Source organism: Rhipicephalus sanguineus, chromosome 3, assembly GCF_013339695.2.
Source record: "Rhipicephalus sanguineus isolate Rsan-2018 chromosome 3, BIME_Rsan_1.4, whole genome shotgun sequence".
NCBI lineage: Eukaryota > Metazoa > Arthropoda > Arachnida > Ixodida > Ixodidae > Rhipicephalus > Rhipicephalus sanguineus.
In genome coordinates, this window is record NC_051178.1 from 224,334,979 (window position 1) to 224,353,691 (window position 18,713).

At 47.0% G+C, this 18,713-nt stretch overlaps 1 protein-coding gene across 3 annotated transcripts in view; it reads left to right on the forward strand.

Annotated features, from left to right (window-relative positions):
• The window catches only part of LOC119388344 (zinc finger RNA-binding protein), an 87,150-nt gene extending 68,690 nt beyond the window's left edge, over positions 1-18,460 (forward strand). For all 3 annotated transcript variants that reach the window (XM_037656050.2, XM_037656052.2, XM_049413913.1), the window contains 2 exons: positions 3,492-3,624; positions 17,658-18,460. In XM_037656050.2, coding sequence (XP_037511978.1) covers positions 3,492-3,624; positions 17,658-17,770 — 246 coding nt within the window. In that variant the 3' untranslated portion in view covers positions 17,771-18,460. The remainder of the gene's footprint in view (positions 1-3,491; positions 3,625-17,657) is intronic.
• The last annotated feature ends 253 nt before the right edge of the window (positions 18,461-18,713 follow it).

Consider the following 18,713-nt stretch of genomic DNA (forward strand, 5'->3'; position numbering starts at 1 on the left):
CGCTGTCGTTCACGTCATCTTCCATCTCGACTCCCAGAAGCTCGAATTTTCGTTCTGTTGCCGACTTCGATGCCAGGCGCGCTTTTACGTTGCCGGCGGTCGTTGCGCGCTCGCTGCTTTCGTCAGCGGTGAAGAAAGCGGTGTCGATGCGATCTGCGCCAACACGGGAACTTGGAGGAGACGAAGCGCTGACGCCACACGTGTTGGGTTGTAGCTTGGAACTCGATCCGGCAGAGCCTCCAGACAGAGCAGCAGCCGTCAACTCGGGCAGCATGACAGGCCTCGCCGCCTTCGGTCGCGCATTCCACGGCCGCTTTCGTCTCTTCCCGAACGCCTCTCGCGTCGTAACCTTGAGACGACGATCTCCTTTAGCCATTCGGACAGGGAAACGCTGTCGAACGGCTGAGCAAGCGGCGCGATAAAATCAGAGATAAACGATAAACACAGGCAACGAAACGCGAGAGCTCCGAGGCAGTGTGCGGGAGATGCAACACGGCCGGCGCGCTTGGCTAGACCAATAGGAGCGAAGCGAGCGGGGGGGGTGCGCGCTTCGGCCAATCACAGGCGCAAACGGATGCTTCGGAAATGACGTTATAGCGTCGGTTTTCTGCAACCCGACGCCATTTTGAAAGAGCGCAAAATGCGCACAAAGAAAACAGCTTCAAAACAAGCCCAAGATGGCGGCTGTCGGCCACCGCGTCCGCACATGGTGAAGGCGCGAATTTCGAACATTTTTGTCCAATTTTCTCTAATTTCGCGTCCACCTTGGTCCACATGAGCGTAGTTTATTATTTCTCGATAAAATTGAACTTCTAGATTTCGCGAAGGGATTCTTGAATGATTAAACATTGTGAAAATGCACTTTTCCGAAAATCGATTTTTTTGCTGTTTTTTGCCATTTTAAGACCCGCGTCTCCCCTTAAGAAACAATAGTTCCAGTAACTGTTCACATTTTTATGCAGAAACTAACATTCAATATTTCATTTTACAGTACCAGCAGTAAAAGAAATTCATTGTAATATGTAGGGCTTGTAGTTATCCAGGCTGCGGTGACATTTTGTGTTAGCCTGTAGCATGGATCAATGTCGTGTTTCTAGCCCCGCCACGGTGGTCTAGTGTTTATGGCGCTTGACTGCTGGCCTGAAGGTCCGACTGCTGGCCCGAAGGCATTTTCAAAGGAGGCAAAAATGTTTGAGGCCCGTGTATTTAAATTTAGGTGCACGTTGAACAATTCCAGGTGGTTGAAATTTCCGGAGCCCTCCACTAAGGTGCCTCTCATAATCATATCGTGGTTTTGGGACGTGAAACCCCTGGTATTATTAGTCATGTTTCTATAAAGTGCAGATGTTGCATGCAACCATGACTGTGCACAATGCTGGACATTGGAGGTTTAGGTGGTGGAGCTTTTTTCTATTTGCCAGTGACCTTAAGCCATTTCATCCAACAAAATGCACAGACGAACCTAATAAGATGGCTTACTGCTGTAGTTCTTAAAGGCCAACTCCGGCGATTTTTTGGCCATGTCAAAGTAATGGTGATTTTATGTTCCTGAGACGCTCCTGTTACGGGCCCGATAGCAGAAATACTCGGCAAATTAATAATTTTAAATAAGCAAAAAAGCACAACACCGAAACTGAAACCCAACCGAGTGTACTGTCTACGTATGACGTAGACGTTACGAACGAACCGGAAGTCGTGCAAGGCTTGCCGGTCACGCTGGCGCGGAGTATGAAAACTGTGACAGCCGGGACGACCAGCGAAGCGCCGGCCAAACCAACGCTGTCTGTCGCCTTGTGCACAGCAGACGCTTGCTGTAGCGGCCTAAGCGCCGAAGTTAGCGGTGCCCTCTGCTGCGTCACTTCCGCCACCTTGCCAACACTGACGTCACAGACGCAATGTTGCCAATAATTGTGGGAAGCCAGGAGGGCGTTTGCAGACAATCTTTAAAATTCATTTGCAAACAATCTGCGCATGTCTCAAGCCTGTAATTTGGCATAAATGACGGAAACGTGCAAAGGAACGTACCCAACGAATTTCACTGAGATCCATCGACCTCGAAAAATCGCCGGAGTTGGCCTTTAAAGGGGCCATGACATGGTCACCCAAAAATTGCAATTTTCAGTAGAAGTAGAGGGTCTATTGTGCCTGTACATATATGAAAAAATGGACTATAAAAGAATACTTCAGTGCAAAATAAGCCCTAGAAGTCACCAGCTAAAAACCCGCCCAGCACCGGTGACTGACATTTTGCCATGGAGTGTGCGACGTCATGTGCTGTGTGGAGCGGAGCCATCATCTTCTATCAAAGTTTCAGCCACTGCAAATCGTTCGATTTCAATGTCAGACTCAACAAAGCTGAAATAGCTCGATTGCACACGAAGCTGACCACGGAATAAAATTGTACGCCGGAAGGCAGGCGCTCGCCCAGCAAGAAGCTTGTTACGTCATGGCTCGTGAGTGCATCAGTGTTGCCCGAGTCTCCGGCCGCTCGAGTGTTTTTAAAAATATTGTCATAAGTTAACTGCTCGATTAAATGTGCTGAAATTTCGCCAGCTTGTTTGTGAGCTCACAAGGATTAACCTACACAACACAGATTATTATTGAAAATTGATTGTCATGGCCCCTTTACTAGTCAGCCACTCAGTCGGCAATCTGTTTTTTTTTAATGGCTGCGCGTGTCTTGGCTGTTCCGCATTACCAGTGTTCTGTGAGAGTCTGCTACCACTCTTGCTGGTTGGACGCAGTAAAGCGATATCAAGAGCAAAAGCAGTTCTCCTGAATAGTGAGCACAAATGTGCAAGGGGTGCCCAAAAAAAGCCTGCAGTGGTGGGGGCGAGAGTCGTACAGGATTGAAACTCGTACAATCTGAACAATCTGGCAGCTTCAGGCTGTTGATGTGCACTGCTGTAAACTCACCAAAGTGCACTTTTGGGGGGTGTTGGGGGCAGGAGCTTCATCCTGTCTCTGCTATGAATAATTCAATGGCAACATGACTGTCGTGCTGAAACTGTCAAATGTCTTCTTAACTTTACAATCACTTACATATAGCTCTGCACCTCCATGGGAGTGAACTGGGAGCAAATTTGAAGGCTTGAACTTTGTCCACTATGCCATTTGCTAGCCACTGGCTCTGTTTGCTGCAGCGGGTTTCCATGTATGAGATCTGAATACTGAGGTGTCATTTTAAGACATTTAAATTATTGCTGTTATGAAAAGTAAAATAAGTCTTATAGTAATAATGTTCTTATATTATAATTGCACTATAAGCAGTCTGCATGGATTTCTGAAAAGTTATTGTGGTATTCTATGTAGTGTGGCTTGATTATATGTTATATTGCATTAAGTGTACAGTACAAATTAAATTACACCAAAGTCTCTGTTAGTTCCCATTAAAAATTGCAGGCTGTCTTGTTACCACTCTGCAGTGCTCTTTCCATTAAATGCAACCACATTGTAAAGTGTTGTGTCCTTACTGGTTTTACCTTGTGCAGCATGCCCTGCGCCTGGTAGCCTTCCGCCAGATTCACAAAGTTCTTGGCATGGATCCTTTGCCACCACCGAAGTTTGCCCGCAACTTGCTGAACCGCAAGCGCAGGCGTGATGGCGAGGCCGCAGACCACGAGGGTGAGCCCTTCTGCACAATGATGGGCTTCTGTTGATCAAGTGTCAATGGGGGGTGGGTCACTTGTTTGCTGAGAAGTATTGGCAAGGAGCATTGAGCTACACTGCTGCGATTTTTCTGACTAGTTCTGACAGGTTGAGACTACGCTTGCTTGTGCTGGGGCCATGGAGAGTGCAAGATTACGGGTTTGCAGTGTCTTCCATAATGTTAGTCACGCGATGTGGCCAGTACTTTGTACAGTAAAAGCTCGTTAATTCGGATTTCTAGCGACCGGAAAAAATGTCCGAATTAACCGAATGTCCGAATTATCGAATGGTCAAAATAAACACAATAAATGCAAGTTTTTTCAACATACCTTTACTTTACAAGGTAATCGCGGATGCGTCTCTGTTTTCGAGCAGAAATTCGCGCGGACACAATTTTTCTGAGCCCTTCAAGGTGCTCAGCAGCTCGCATGCTGTCTGCAGTGCCAAAACAAAATTCTTTAAGGACGATTCGTCGCCATGCATCACTTCCTTGACGATTTGCTCATCAGTCAGAGAGCCGGCAGTGGCAACGCCATCAATGCCGATATAATCGTCGAGTGTCACTGCATCAGGCATAACACTTTCGAAATCCTGCCCGTCATCGGCACCGTCGTTCGGCGACACTTCGGCATCGCTGGAGTCGGGCACAACAAAGCCACTGTGCCTGAAACAGTCCTTGGCCTCGTACTTGGGCCGCTTCGCCGGCGTTGTCATCGGCGGAGAGTGCGTTCACACGTGAAGTCAGCACAAAAGCACCAGCCACGATCAAGCTATAGGAGCCGTACTGAATGTGTCTCGATAAAACGTGCGTCCAACGATGCAGCACACCACGGGCGTGCAACCAGTCCTTCAAGGTCAAGCCAAGCCGAAATGTGATGTCCATGGCGGACGCTGCGTTTCAGCTTCACTTTTGTTTCCGAAGGTTATTTTTTCGTTTTAGAGCCTCGCCAGCGGCCCGCGAAAGTCGCCGAATTATCCGAATATTTGCGGTCAAATCTGTCCGAAATAACGAGCGCCCGTCTCATAGAGTGGATGCATATCTTGTACAGGGACCAGATGACGTGTCCGAATATTAAACACCGATTTTCCGAAATTAACGAAGGTCGAATTAACGAGCTTTTACTGTAGAAGGCTTTTCCTTAGAGATGTGCTTTAGTCATGAGAATGTGCATAACCCAAGTACCTTCATTTGATTTTCGGTGGATTCGCTTAAGGGGGGAGGTGGCATTGAAAAAAAACTTTTTTGTTTGTTGACCTAGAGCAATGAAATTTGGCAGGCATACTAATTAAGTGTCTCGTATAGGGAAATATGCAGTTTCATCATGATACCTTGAGTAGTTCTCAGGTTACATCATGCTACATGGTCCAATTATATGGTCTGCTCGTGGAAAGCCTAGCGCTGTAACAAAACATGCCAGGAAGCTGCAAATGGTGTTGATCTTTACTCAAAAGAAGACTACAAGGTATGACACTCTCAGAATTGTTTAGTAAATTCTCTTTTTTTTTTTTAGAGATCATCATGGCTGCTGACACACATTGTCAGAAACAGTGTCATGGACAAATCATGATCTAGAAAAAAAACTGGGCCATAAACAAGAAATTGAAGAATGTCATACCCACAAGCAGTGTTCAGGGATTCAGGAAAAAGAAACAGAATCAAAAATCGGTCCAGTCATTCCAGTGCTACTCTTTCCACGAGCAATGCACAATGTCCAAAACACACTTGTGAGAAAAAGCCTATCAAAGTTTTCGAAGTTGTTTGCATTTGTTAGAACGCACCAGCACTGTAGTCCTTGGTGTCCTTGTGTAGAGGCAACCTTTTGCGTCTCTGCCCTTTCACTTCATGCATGTGCGATGACTTCCTTGCTCGCTGAGCGTCTTTTTAGCAGCCCTGTGGAGGGTAAGGGCCCCAGGTTGCATACCCATTGCAGCACAAATCTTGGTGTAAGCTTGAAAGTTGCCTGCATTGTACCTCGCAACTGCCTCATGGACTGCTACTTCCACAGTGAAGTGGGAGGCATGCTGCTGCTTAGAAATTAGTGACCAAATCACCGAGTGAAGGCTTTCAGCGGCATTTTGTGTCTTGTTGCCACTGCAACGAGCCTGCAGTTGAGGGTCAGACAGGCGTTGGTACACTGGCCGCAATGCTTCAACAACTTTGTTGGGCAGGTTATACGTGTGTGGAGGTTGTGGCTTCCCCTCTGCCTCTGCTGCACGGTGCCTGCACCAGCTGCGGGCACCGGAAGGACAGAGCTCGTGATAAGGTTCTGCATCTGTCGATGAAACATTATGAAAGGTGGCCATCACTGCTTTCTTCATGTCTTTGATGTCCGTGTTGCTTCGCAGTGCTAGGCCATAATAGCTGGTGAGCCTTTTGATCAAGTCCTGCGTCAGGCCAATGTTGTCACGGATAGCCATGCCATAACAACCAGTCAGTCTTTTAATCAGGTCTTGAGTCAGGCTGCCCCATCCTCCTAGTCGATCCTTCTTGCTTCTTGACACATGTGTTGGAGAGCTGTACCCATCCTCTCTTTGACATGATTTATACAGTCTTCTTTAGCCAGTGGAATAAATCTGTACGTTCTTTCTTCAGAAAGAGTGAGGAAAGTATCACTGTCTCCATCACAAACAATGGATGCGTACCGGAAATCATTCTTTCCAGTGGCCTTCTAAATAAAATTAAGGTGGGGGACGTGGCATTCAGTGCCAACTTTCTTATTCCTTCGTAGGTTTTGATGAAAATTGACACAGTTATTGCAAACATTTCTGGGATCAAATATCTGAGCAGTTTATTCAATAACGCGAGTTGGTCAGATATAAATTCAACTCCCTGCTTCACACACGCCACGCTCATTTGCAAACCTCGCCTGTGATGCGTTTCATCATCCACTCGGTCGCGGAAACGGTAATTTGCGAGGCATTCGTTATTTTAGAAGATTCATCAGAGCTAGCGGCGATACCAAGCACGAATCCAAGCGTGCCTAAATTGCGTCACCAGCGCTTTCTTTCAAGCCGATGTACTCGGCCGCGGGGTCCGGGAAGTCGGCGCACGATATGCTGGCTGGCGGCATTCGGCGACAATATGCAGTGCTCAGCCGCGGCGACGAAAAATCGGCGCATAACGTACTTGGTCTCTCATTTTGCGGCGCCGACGCGCGAAATTGCTAGCCGCTGCTCGGAGCGGTCAATGCGCGACGAGCTTGACCGGGAGTCCGCTGCCGATGCGTAAAGTGCCCATCCGCACTTTCGAGTAGCCAGCGGACGATGCGATTTGTTGCTTGCGACGAAGCACAGTGCGGCTTGTCCGCTAGTGCGATGTCCGTGCTCGCAAAGTTCGGATTCGTCTCGTAAACCAGCGCCGTAAGCGGAGTTAGGCCTAGCCACGACTCCGAGCAGTAAGCTCGGTCGCGGTGTGCGTGGCCGCGGTGCCCGATGTTTCAAAGCACGTCATGTTCGATCGCGAGTACAAATAGTAGTTCCGCGAAGTTCTTCGTCACGGAGGACGAAGTGCTGACAAGCTGAATTACCCGAGACGCGCATCTGCGATGTTCGCGACGAGCGCGGCACGCTACCGTCTCTCGTACTCTGATGACGGCGCTTCCGCTTGCAGCTGTCAAACTACAGGGTAATCATATTCTAAATTATCGTCGACCCGTGCATACAGAACGAGTGAACGCGTCACTAAGTAGCGCGATTTTCGACAGTCGTAACATCAGGTAACATCGCGACGCGTAAGCAGCAGACGGCTGTCCTCTCGGAGCGAGCATCGGACCAATGACGAGGCGTGCTGGAGCAACATGGCGGACGCGGCCAATCGGAGGCCTCGAAACGACCTTCAGAGATGTGCTTTTGTGCGCTTGTTTTAAAGCGAGGAGTCAGCTGAGGCGGGGAATTTGAAAACGAAGAAATGCTCTTTACGGCGAGCTCAAATGGCGGCGCCCGGTTGTACCGTTGCGGAGCAAGAATTTTTTGAAAAGCACTGTTTTTTTGCGATCTCCACAATAATTTCCGACACCTCAGCCCGCGCAACTAATTTTTTAAAGCACTTCTAGGTGGTTTTCGGTGAAGATATTTTGGAATCAGATAGAAAAAGGGCTACAGAAACTGAAAATGTGATTTTCAAAAAATCGATTTTTTTGCCGTTTTGCGCGATACGAAAGCCGCGTCCCCCCTTAAGCGAGTCAGACTCTGAACAAGAGCAGAAGGTGAAATATATTGTACATCAAAAAGTTGTAATGATATATTCATCAGTAGCATTAAAAAAACATTTCAAATAAGTGTGCCAATTTTCATCAAAATCCATGAAGAAATAAGTTGGTACCGAAAGCCACATCCCCCCTTAATTTCTGTTGAGTTGAACTTCTGAGAAGTGTGGCTGTTTCTCCTTATTTACGGTAAAGGCAGAGTGCTGTACTTGCCTTTCCACCTCTCCCATGCGTGCATTCCTTTATTTTGTTCGTGATTGACTATCTGCAGTTGCCTAGTGCGTAGCAGCAAGGTATAACATTTCCATGGCAAAAGTGTGGTCCTTCGCAGCTGCTTACCGCAAGTCTAACCAAGTATGCAAACTTAGATGCAAAGTAAACCACAGGCACTGCTCTTCACTGTATAACCGCTGCCACGGTATCGCTATGTTAAGGGGGGGCGCGGCTTTCGTATCGCGAAAAATGGCAAAAAAATCGATTTTCTGAAAATCAAGTTTTCGGTTTCTGGAACCCTTTTTCTATCTGATTCCAAAATATCTACACTGAAAACCACCCAGAAGTGCTTTGAAAAGTTTGTTTTGCCCTCCGAGGTGGCAAAAATTATTGTGGAAATCGCAAAAAAAGAGCGATTTTCAAAAAATTGTAGCTCCGCGATGACGCGACCGCGAACCAACTTTTGGGCTTGTCGAAAGGGCATTTCTCCATGTTCAAATTCCCCGCTTCAGCGGGCACCTCCATTCAGAAAGAAGCGCACAAAAAGCAAACACTTGAGAGTCGTTCCGAGGCTTGCGATTGGCCACGTCCGCCATGTTGCCCCAGCTCGCCTCGCCATTGGTCCGATGCTCGCTCCGGGAGATCGTCGTCTGCTGCGCGTCGCGAGTTCACGGCTGTCGAGAATCGCGCTACTTTCGTGACACGTTCGCAATTAGGCTGTGTTCACGGCTCGACGATCACTTAGAATATAATTACGCTTTAGTTTGGAGCTGCAAGAGGAAGTTCGATCTGATTACGATGGTGCGCCGCGCTCCTAGCGAACATCGCAAACGCGCGTCTCGGACCGACTCTAGCGTTGACTTCAGCGTCGGATTCGCGGTTAGATGTTTGATTTATCAGCACTTCTGACATCGTGACGAAGGCCATCGCGGGACGACTCTTTGTACTCACGACCACGCATTACGCACTTCGAAGCAATGGGCACCACGGCCTGCGCACCTACTGCTCGGAGTCGTCACTAGGCCTAACTCCGCTCACGGCGCCGTTTAGCGAGACGAACCTCGAACCTTGCGGGCAAGAACAACGCGCTAGCGTACCCGCAGCTATGTGCTTCTTCGCAAGCGAAAAAGCACATTCCTCGCCGGCATTTCGGAACCGCGGATGGGCTTTTTACGCATCGGCAGTGAACTCCACAGCCAAGCTCGTCAGACCCCACGGCCACGAACTGCTCGGAGCAGCGGTAGCAATTTCGCGCGTTGGCACCCGAAAATGCGAGACCAAGTATACTGCGCGCAGATTTTTCGTCATCGTAGCTTCGCATTCGCGAATCGTCACCAAACGCCGCCACCAAGCACATCACGCGCTGGCTCCACGGACCCCGCGGCCGAGCACTTCGCGGTCAGAGTGCTGTCAATAAGCACTAGTGATGTAATTTAGACGTGCTTGGCGCCGTGCTTGGTATCGCCGCAGGCGTTTATGAATGTTCTGAAACAATGAAAGCCTCGTAGACTAGCGTTGCCGCGATCGGCCGAATGATAATACGTTTCATACGCGAGAGTGGCAAGAACGTGTATGAAGCAGGGGGACGAATTTTTATCTGCCTGACTCGCGTCATTGAATAAACTGCTCAAAAATCCCTGTGCCACTAACGTCTTGGCCATAACAGTTTGTTATTTGGAACGAAGGCATCAGCTATCATGGTGTGAGCCATTTTCTGTCACAACAAACCTATCTCTTTATAAAAAATATTCAATGATTAATTGTAATCAATAAGCAAGACTTAATTATGCTAATGACAGCATAAATACAAGAAATATGTGAAATATTTCAGTATATGGCCTTATTAGACTGCAATATCTTCTTTTCTGTCATGTCTATCACACCACTCCTTCGTACAGAGAACCTGGTTTGAAATCCATACTGGTTTTTTGTAGATCAAAAAAAGGAGGAGGTTATGAAAAACTTTAAATGCAGTTTTCTCAATACTGTTTTTTTGGCATGTTGCTCAGCTCGTGGAGCAGATATCTTGGCAACTACTACACAGATTTTGATTCCGTTTTTTTTTTTTTTTTTTTTTAATCCTTGAAGTCTTGTTGACAGGATGACATTATTCTTTACCTTGCTTAGGGCATAGTTTTTTTTTTTTTGTATGTGATAATTAGTGCATGAGAAGTTCTGATGCAATACATGAAGCTGATGGGGATGTTATTTGTAAAAAAACTAAAAGGAATAGACAATTTTTAATAATGTCATCCTGTGTAGTGTTCTTTTGAGTAAAGATCAAAACCACTTGGACCTTCCTGGCATGTTTTGTTACAATGCTAGGCTTTTCACCAGCAGAGTATGTCATCAGATTATGTAACATAGTGTAATTTGAAAACTACTCGAGATATCGCAATGAAACTTCATATATAGCTATTCGAGACACTCTTCAGTGTGCCTGCCAAATTTCATTACTCTAGGTCAACAAACAGTTTTTTTTGATCGCCACCTCCCCCCTTAAACTAAAGCATTACATTCATTACACAACTACATATAGTGGCAGAGTCAAGTTATAACTTGCTTGTGCAGCTGAGTAAACCATTAAGACTGTTGTGCCTGATTCACCCAGGCTTCAAACACCCAGTTATGTCATTGTCGCAGCACTGACGTTTGTCATGAGACAGCATTTTTCTCATTAACTCTCCTCTGATGTTAACATTAGCCAGTATGTCGTTTTTCAGAAGAAAGCAATGAGAAAAATGCTGTCTTACGCCAATACAGTGAATAAGTAAGTTAAACACCTTTATAAGAGGCACTGGTGTAACAGACAGACAATTGGGTATAAGAGACACCAGTGCACCTACATAGAAATAGGGGTTAATCATAAAATGAGAACGTAACAGCCTCCTTATGAGAGACATCTCATATAAGAGACAAGAATTGCTGCCCCATGCATGGCTCTTATAAAGGGGTTCAACTGTAAATGATGGCTAATCATAGCAGAGGCAGAAGTGCTGCCTTTTGCACCCTTGATCAAAATGGCATTTTATTGTTCCTGTTCCAAATGTAGTTTCGCACACTTGTCCATGGAAAAACTAAAATGGAATGGGCAGCTTATTATGATTAACATTAAAGGGATACTGAAGAGAAAAATGTCGTATTAGTAAATTACTCTTTCACGATACCAAGAACACACTAGCTGCGGGAATACGCGTGGTAAGCGAGAAAACGCTTGTAGCGATGCCACATTGACGTTTCCGCACCAATGGCCGTGACGTCATAGATTTTGATGGCGTCTGCTAGGGCCTACGTAGTTCCTAATCGGGTAAAAAATGATGCACGTTGTCTTCTGAGGGAGCCAGAGACTTGTCATACCAAGTTTCAGGAAATTTTGTTGAGTTAATGTGGCCAAAATAGGAAAAAAGTTTTGAAATTCATGACGTCACCATTGTAGATTTGATTTTAGATCAACTTTGATTTTCCCATCTGTTAAGGGGAGACGCGGGTCGAAAAGTCGCGGTTTTCCGGAAAAAGTTTTTTTTTTTTTTTTTCCTCGGCTGTATTGGCATCCTTGGGCTATAATCTTTTATTTTTGAAAATATCAAGCTCAAATTCGCACGAGAAATTATCTAAAAAGGCTTCCAAGTGAGAAGCGGTGACGCGAGAAATGTGCAAAAGTCCCGAAAAATGGTGTAGTTTGCATCCTTCTGTTGCGAAAATGGCGCGGTGCCCGCCATTTGCAATCCTGTCCGCATGCAGCGTAAAGCTTTCTTCTCCACAATACACCAGGGGTCAGTCTTGTATCTTCACGCAGAATAAAGAAAAAACGAGAAAAACAACGCGTACGTCGAGCGTTTTGAATTTCGCAGCACGCAGCGCGAGGCCACCATTGGACGGCGGCGCGCTCCACCCTCTCCTCCCTCCCATCTCCCCGGCAAAAGAACGAAGCCTCAAACGCCGCGACCGAGTTGTTCTGCGTGTCTTCTGTATTTTCGTGCCATGGCAAGCCCTAAAAAGCGCAGTTCTGATGTTCGAAAGTTCAGGACTCGCCACAAGTATCGAGGGAAACGGCGTCGGACGCTTCCCAAAGCGACAGCGATGGACGATGCCCCCGACGCTCCGATATCGGATAGGCCTAACGCCGACACTGAACCCCGCGACAGTGGTTGTGAAATTGATGCTGCTGTGGAATTTATCAGTGCATCCCAAAAGAAGATTGGATTCTTTGAGAGTGAGCCTAGACCGGTAGGTGCTCCTACTGTCAACAACACGATGCTTTGCGAAATCAGCGCGCTCACGGCACTTGTGGCGGGTTAGGCATGCCCAACTTGCCGCGAACGGAAGCTCAGCGTCCGAGAGGCGGCTGGAAAGCGCAAAGGATTTTTGGCATTCCTCGAACTGTGTTGTGAAAATTCCGATTGCCCCGAGTCTACACTTTTGTCCACGCACACGTGGAGGCGGATTGTGGCCCAATTTGATGTAAATAGTGTTTTTTCTGATAAATGCCGTTTCAAACTTTCAAACTTGTTTTTCTCATTTTCATTTTTTTCGACAATTTCACGTTTTGCGGACAGCTTTTTATAAACTTATATTTATTGTATAGTAACGAAACTTGGCACACGTATTCTTCAAGACATGTAGAATGCAAATGTCTACTTGAAATTGCAATATCTATCAGCATTACTTGTGAAAATATTCGCTTACTGTTTCAAAGGAGACTGAAAATGATCAGTTACAGAGTACAATTTTTTTTTTATTGGTTCCATTATCTCTGTGGAATATCTGGATAGATATTGGCACTCTACAGTCTACAAAGAGTCAAATAAGATTCAGCACAATGATTTTACTGAAAGTTTAGTACATAAAAGAGTTCCCGCAAAAAGTGTAACATTTCGCCATTGTGTATGACATAACTCAACAACTGTAGCAGCTACATGGAAAGTAATGACATATTTGAAATCTGCATGAAAAACTATACATATAACAGAATTTTCAAGTCTCTATTAGAAAAAAAAAGTTGTTTCGAGGAGTCCATATGGTGGTGAAAGCAATGATACAGTCGACGACCGATAATTCGGATTCCACGGGGAACGTAAAGAAGTCCGAATTATCGAATGTCCGAAAAGACGAATGTGTCAGGAAAAAATCCTTTTATTGACACTAAAGGGTCCCGGTGGCCGAAAAATTTTGTCAATGCGTTGCTGCACGCACTTCCGCTTACGTGCAACCAAGTCCGCCTGTATCTCCCCCAGTGTGATGAGATCGCTGTACGATGACGAGCTCGTTTCGTTCGTGAAGGCAGCGGGTCTGTGCAGCGCACTTAGCGGTCGCACAAAGAGGCAGCATGAATGGCGGCACGGCGCGTTTTGGTTCTCGCCTATTAAACGCGTGCACTACGCATGCAACTGCACCAGGCCACATGCACTACCGAGCAGTTGACTGGAGATGCTTATCGTAAGGCAAGGCTTGTCAGTGATTGAGCCGTACTGGCGCGTTTGCCGCCTGCCACCATCACGCCTCTGTGCATTTCCACTGCTTATCCGTAAAGACATCGCCGCACGGCGCCGTGATAGCGGCCCCTTTGAATTTCTGGCCCGCTTCACCCCATAACACATCGGCATTGCGACAAAGCTGACTTTCGGACTCTGCTACTGTCGCAAACAGGTCGACTCGCGGCAGAGGTGGGGGCTTCAATTATTGCCTTTCGGACCTGCAATTTGGGCAGAAAGTCCGAAAAATCAGACTCCGAAGAGTTTTAGCATCCCAAATTTCGGACGTTCTTGTCCATTGACGTCTATGGGGCTGGTGACGGTGCCGCGAAAGCGTCGGAATTTTCTAGCATGTCCGGAAAATCGGCCGTCCGAAAAATCGGCGGTTGACTGTCTGCCGTGTTTTGTTGTCGTCGGCGCGGCCTTCGGCACTGGCTGTGAGGGCACCATTGGCGCCATTTAAGGGGAGACTCTGGTCTTCTAAAAAAAACTTTTGTTTATTGTCATATTCAAATGAAATTTTCAGACAATGTATATTTTAACCTGCTATAAACAGATATGCAATCCATTTTTTCTTAGCTCGAGTAGTTTTTGAGATATTAAATAAATAATGAATGATCAAATTGCCCAATTGTTCTGCAATTTAATCATTGAATATCCTAGAAAACTTGATATGGCCATATTCTAGAACAATCAAGGATCACAACTAAACCATTACTGTAATTTTAGCTATATTTTTATAAAAGTTATTGCCATCTGTAATGTAATGTTTGGGAACATGAAAATTTTTATCAGTTTTATGAGCATATAAAAAATTTTCTCTTGACCAAGTCCATAATTTAGTAGTATTATTGTGTATAGGAACTCATAAGCTTTCAATTGCAACAAGAATCATTCAAATCTGATCACAAGATCAAAAGATACTGTGGGCAACAGTATAGCACATAGGCGAAAAACGGATTTTGAGAAAACTCAAAAAGAAGTTTAAAGACTTGGTACAGGTTTCTTCTTGCTACTAAAAAGCAACAGATGGAAGTCCTTTTCGCTCTAGAAGCCACCAGGCACATAATCACTATCATTTTCTTTCACACGCCTTCTCTTCATGGCATTCCTGAAGTTTTCTGCTCTGGTATGCTTCTTGTCACATGCCGCTAGCCGCCGCTGGTCCTTTTCTAGACACCTTTCAACATCTGTGCTGCCTTGACTCAAATGCAGCTCCTTCAAAATGGCCTCAGAGGCACGTTTCTTTCCGGCATTGAACCGGGCGACTGCTTCCGCAACAGCAGTTTCGACTGTGAAGAGCGAGGCGTGTTTGGTTTTTGGCACAAGCGACCAGATTACTGAGTGGAGGCTCTCATTTGAATTCTGAGTTTTGCCTCGTTGACAGCGCTCCAACAGCTTCCGATCTGAGAGGCGAGTGTACACTGGGAGGAGGGCTTCAGCAACGTATTCAGGGAGGTTGTACCGGTGCTTGGGAGGAGCCTGCTGCCTTGCCACTGCCTTGTTGTGTGCACACCATGATTCTTCGCCTTTTGGGCACCGTGAATGTTGTGGCTTTGTATCTGTGGAAGTCACATGATAGTACGTGGCAAGGACAGCATTCTCCATCTCATCAATGTTTCCCTGGTGTGCCTTGAGTGCCCAGCCATAATAATTCGTAAGCTTTGTAACAAGCTCAGCAGTGAGCTTGCCTTTGCCACCGAGGCTTGGCCGACCTTCCCCTTTGCTCTTCTGCAAGAGGTTTCTCAGTGCAGCACCCATTCGTTTATGAATGTGATTAACACAATCCTCCTTTTCGATGGGCACAAAGCCATACACTTTCTCCTCCTGAAGGCTGTTGAAAGCGCGGCTATCTCCGTCGCACAACATCGTTGTGTAACGCAGTCCATGTTTTTCAAGGGACCGGCCAAACAGAATTTTGGCAGCCTCCACCTCCATTTGGCCAGGCTTGCTCGAAGAGTTTTTTTGGCACTTATGTCGAGCTCGCCACTCACTGTATCGTGCGTCGCCGTCCTTGGGGCCGATTTCGCAACCCAAAGAGAAGTTCGATAGAACTTTGAAGTCCAGCACGTATCCCGAAAAGAGTTCGATCACAGTTCCCACACAAATGTGTGACAGGTGTCCACGAGTGAGCCAAGTCCCGTCATATGAAACTGCGATATTGCCGGGGTTCCCGAAGTTAAGTTCGGAATAGATGGCCTTCACAGCTGTCGCGCACTCACTCATGACGCCCGCGGATGCGTTCATGGCGGCAGGGTTCATCTTTGTTTTTACGTAGTTTTGGTAGGTTTTGTTGTGCATACCGCGACGAGAAACGTTCAGCGCCGAGAAAATGTCGTTTAGCACGGTCTGCCCATTGCCCGTGCTCATAACTGCCCGAGCAGCAAGCACATTCACCTCGAATGGGTTGCAGGTCGCATTCCCCCCTGCTCTCGGCGAGCTCCATCCGGTGCTGACATCTCCACAGACGGCACAGTTCACCACTATTTTAACTGCCACTCCGTACTCACGGTCGCCTCTTGAAACGTTCAAAGGGCCAGAGCAGAATTCGCACTTCGCGCACCGAAGCAGTTGGTTCAGCAGCGGTAGGCTTAGCAGCGTAAACTCGATGCCGCACCCCGCCGCTTCCGGGGAATCTCCGATAAGCGACTGCTTTCGGCGGGTAGCTGATAATGAAGACAGCTTCTGACGTTGCTCTTCTGCGCGATGCTCAATAGCCACTTTCTCAGCTTCTGAGACAAGGAGCGTGTCGACGCGCATTGTCCTCGACGTGCCGTTGGCCACAGGCATCGCTTGCGCGGCCGCAGCTTCGATGGATGTCGTACACCCGCTGGCGCATGTCGCAGAGCTCGTCGCCGTCGATCCACTCGATGCTGCTTTAGGTATCCGAGACCGACGCTTGCGTTTTTTGCCGTAGGCATGAGCCGTCGCGAACTTGCGTCGCCCGCCAGCCATCGTCGCGTCCGAACAATTTTTGACAAGGCGTCTCGCATTGTCGGGCGGACGAAACTCCGGTCGTCCAATCAGAGAGCAGGATTCACCCCACGTGGTACAAACGCGCCAATGCCGCGCGAGTATTTCCTCTTTTTCGGTGGCGTGCAGCTTCATAGTCGACAGACCTAGAGGTGTTTTCTCGCTAGAAACGGAATGTAGAAGAATTCAGCTCTCGAATGATTCCAAAATGGCCGCGCTGCGGCCAACGGTTACCGCAGACGACGGCATCGAATTTGCCTGTTTTCGGGGGGCGTTTTCGAGCGAAAGCGATCATGAAGCTCTCTTTAGAGCGCAATAACAAAATAAATACTCGGCGGAACGCGTTAATATCGCAGCAATAGATTCTTTAGGACGTCTAGATTGCGAAAAAAAATATTTAAAAAAGTCGATTTTTTGGCGATTTTTTGTTCTAGAAGACCCGTGTCTCCCCTTAACTCGGATCTTTTGAGACAGCAGAAAGTAAAATAAAACAAGTCTCAAAATAAAAATGAATGCGCGCAAAACGCTTTACTGCAGACACATACGACAGAATGGCGGTGATAGCAGCACACGGGAGCGCGGGGATACAGGAACCGGAATGTAGGGTGTTCACGATGTCGATACGATTTCCCACAGTTTACAAGCGCCTCCAAGATTGGCATTTCCAATTACAAATCTCTGAATGAATAGCAATCGAAATAAAGCCTCATAGATCAGCAATTAGCTTCCGTTCCGATCTCTGAGGCCATGCTTTGTATGGTACAGGTGCCGGAGGAGATAATGACTGGCGATAGGCATGCGCGACAGTCTCGGGCGGGCTCCGGATTATCGAATGTAAATCTGGCAGCTGTCCGAAATATCAGTCGTCTTTACACATTACTTCTATGGGACCATCGGCGGTGCCGCGCGACTGTCCGAATCACCAAGCATGTCCGAATTATCAGTGTCAGATTTATCGTTCAGCGACTGTACTAGAGTTTTCAGAGTATAATTTGTGAGCCTAGACTAATTCATTGTTTCACTTTGGTGTCCCTTCAACATGTTTACTTGTTTGCTTACCCAAGTGAACAGGTCTGTAGTAAAGCACTCTAATTGTCTTGTGTGGATTGTTCCTGAAAGCTGCACGTGGTGCCTTTGCTTCTGCCAGGTGCTGATGGCAAGAAGGACAAGAAGGATGAAGCGACACCGGCGGCAGCGGGCGCAGCTACAGCAGCGCCATCAGCTGGGTCCAAAAGCGAAGCACCGGCGGCCAAGGCCTGATAGTGGAGCATGAGCAGCAACAGCGGGCAGCTCCCTCCCGAGTGGAGGCAGCTCGGGAGGGGGGGGGAGAGCGACCATTGGTGCCCGACTTGCACGTCACTAGCACAGTATTTAACAACCCCCTGCCCAGGAAAACCCCCATCACTGCTAGTGTATGAATAATGCCTGTAGCACTTTCTTAAGCTTTCCATCTTTTTCTGGTGTCTTGTGTGCTTCTCTTTCCAGGACAGTGGGCAAAACATTTTTGAACAGACAAGTGAGGCCAGCAGAACTGCTCATTCCAACCTGCCCTTCCCCCTCCCTTCCCATTCCTCTCTCCCAGCTTTTCTTTTTTGTCTGACACTAAGGATTCTGTAGCTTTCAAAATTGACAGCAGTGCTGTACTCTACCTTCTTTTGAGTCTGCTAACCTGCAGCACATTTTTGTTGTTGTTGATACTGCTTTGCTTTTGACTTGTTTTCATTGTGTTAACACACACCTTATCCCCATTTTGCCTTTCATTTGTGGCAGGTATTGTTAGGTGGAATTGAGTAAAAAGAAAAAAATGCTACCTTGACGAGAATGAAATGTTTAGTCAACAAAGAAAATAGATCATGGCCGTTTTGAGTTTGGCAGTGATGGATGGTGTGTTGGACAAGTTTGTGCTGGGCACGAATAAAGATTTGCCATTGTGGACACCTTTGTCTTGTGCATACATTGTGTACCTTGCATTTTTTAGCCATATGTTATGGGTTGGCAGTTGATGCTCTTGGCCAGCTCACGAGCCAGATGTGTCCTGTCCCCAGACTACATGGCAAATTTTCACACTGTATTCATGGAAACATTTTGCTGGGACTAGGTAATGTGGATGTACAAAAACTGTCTCTTGGGCCATAATATGCCCTGGCAACTGCCCTCCACATGAGCCTTAGGGAAATCCACTTTGCTGACCTTGTAATACATT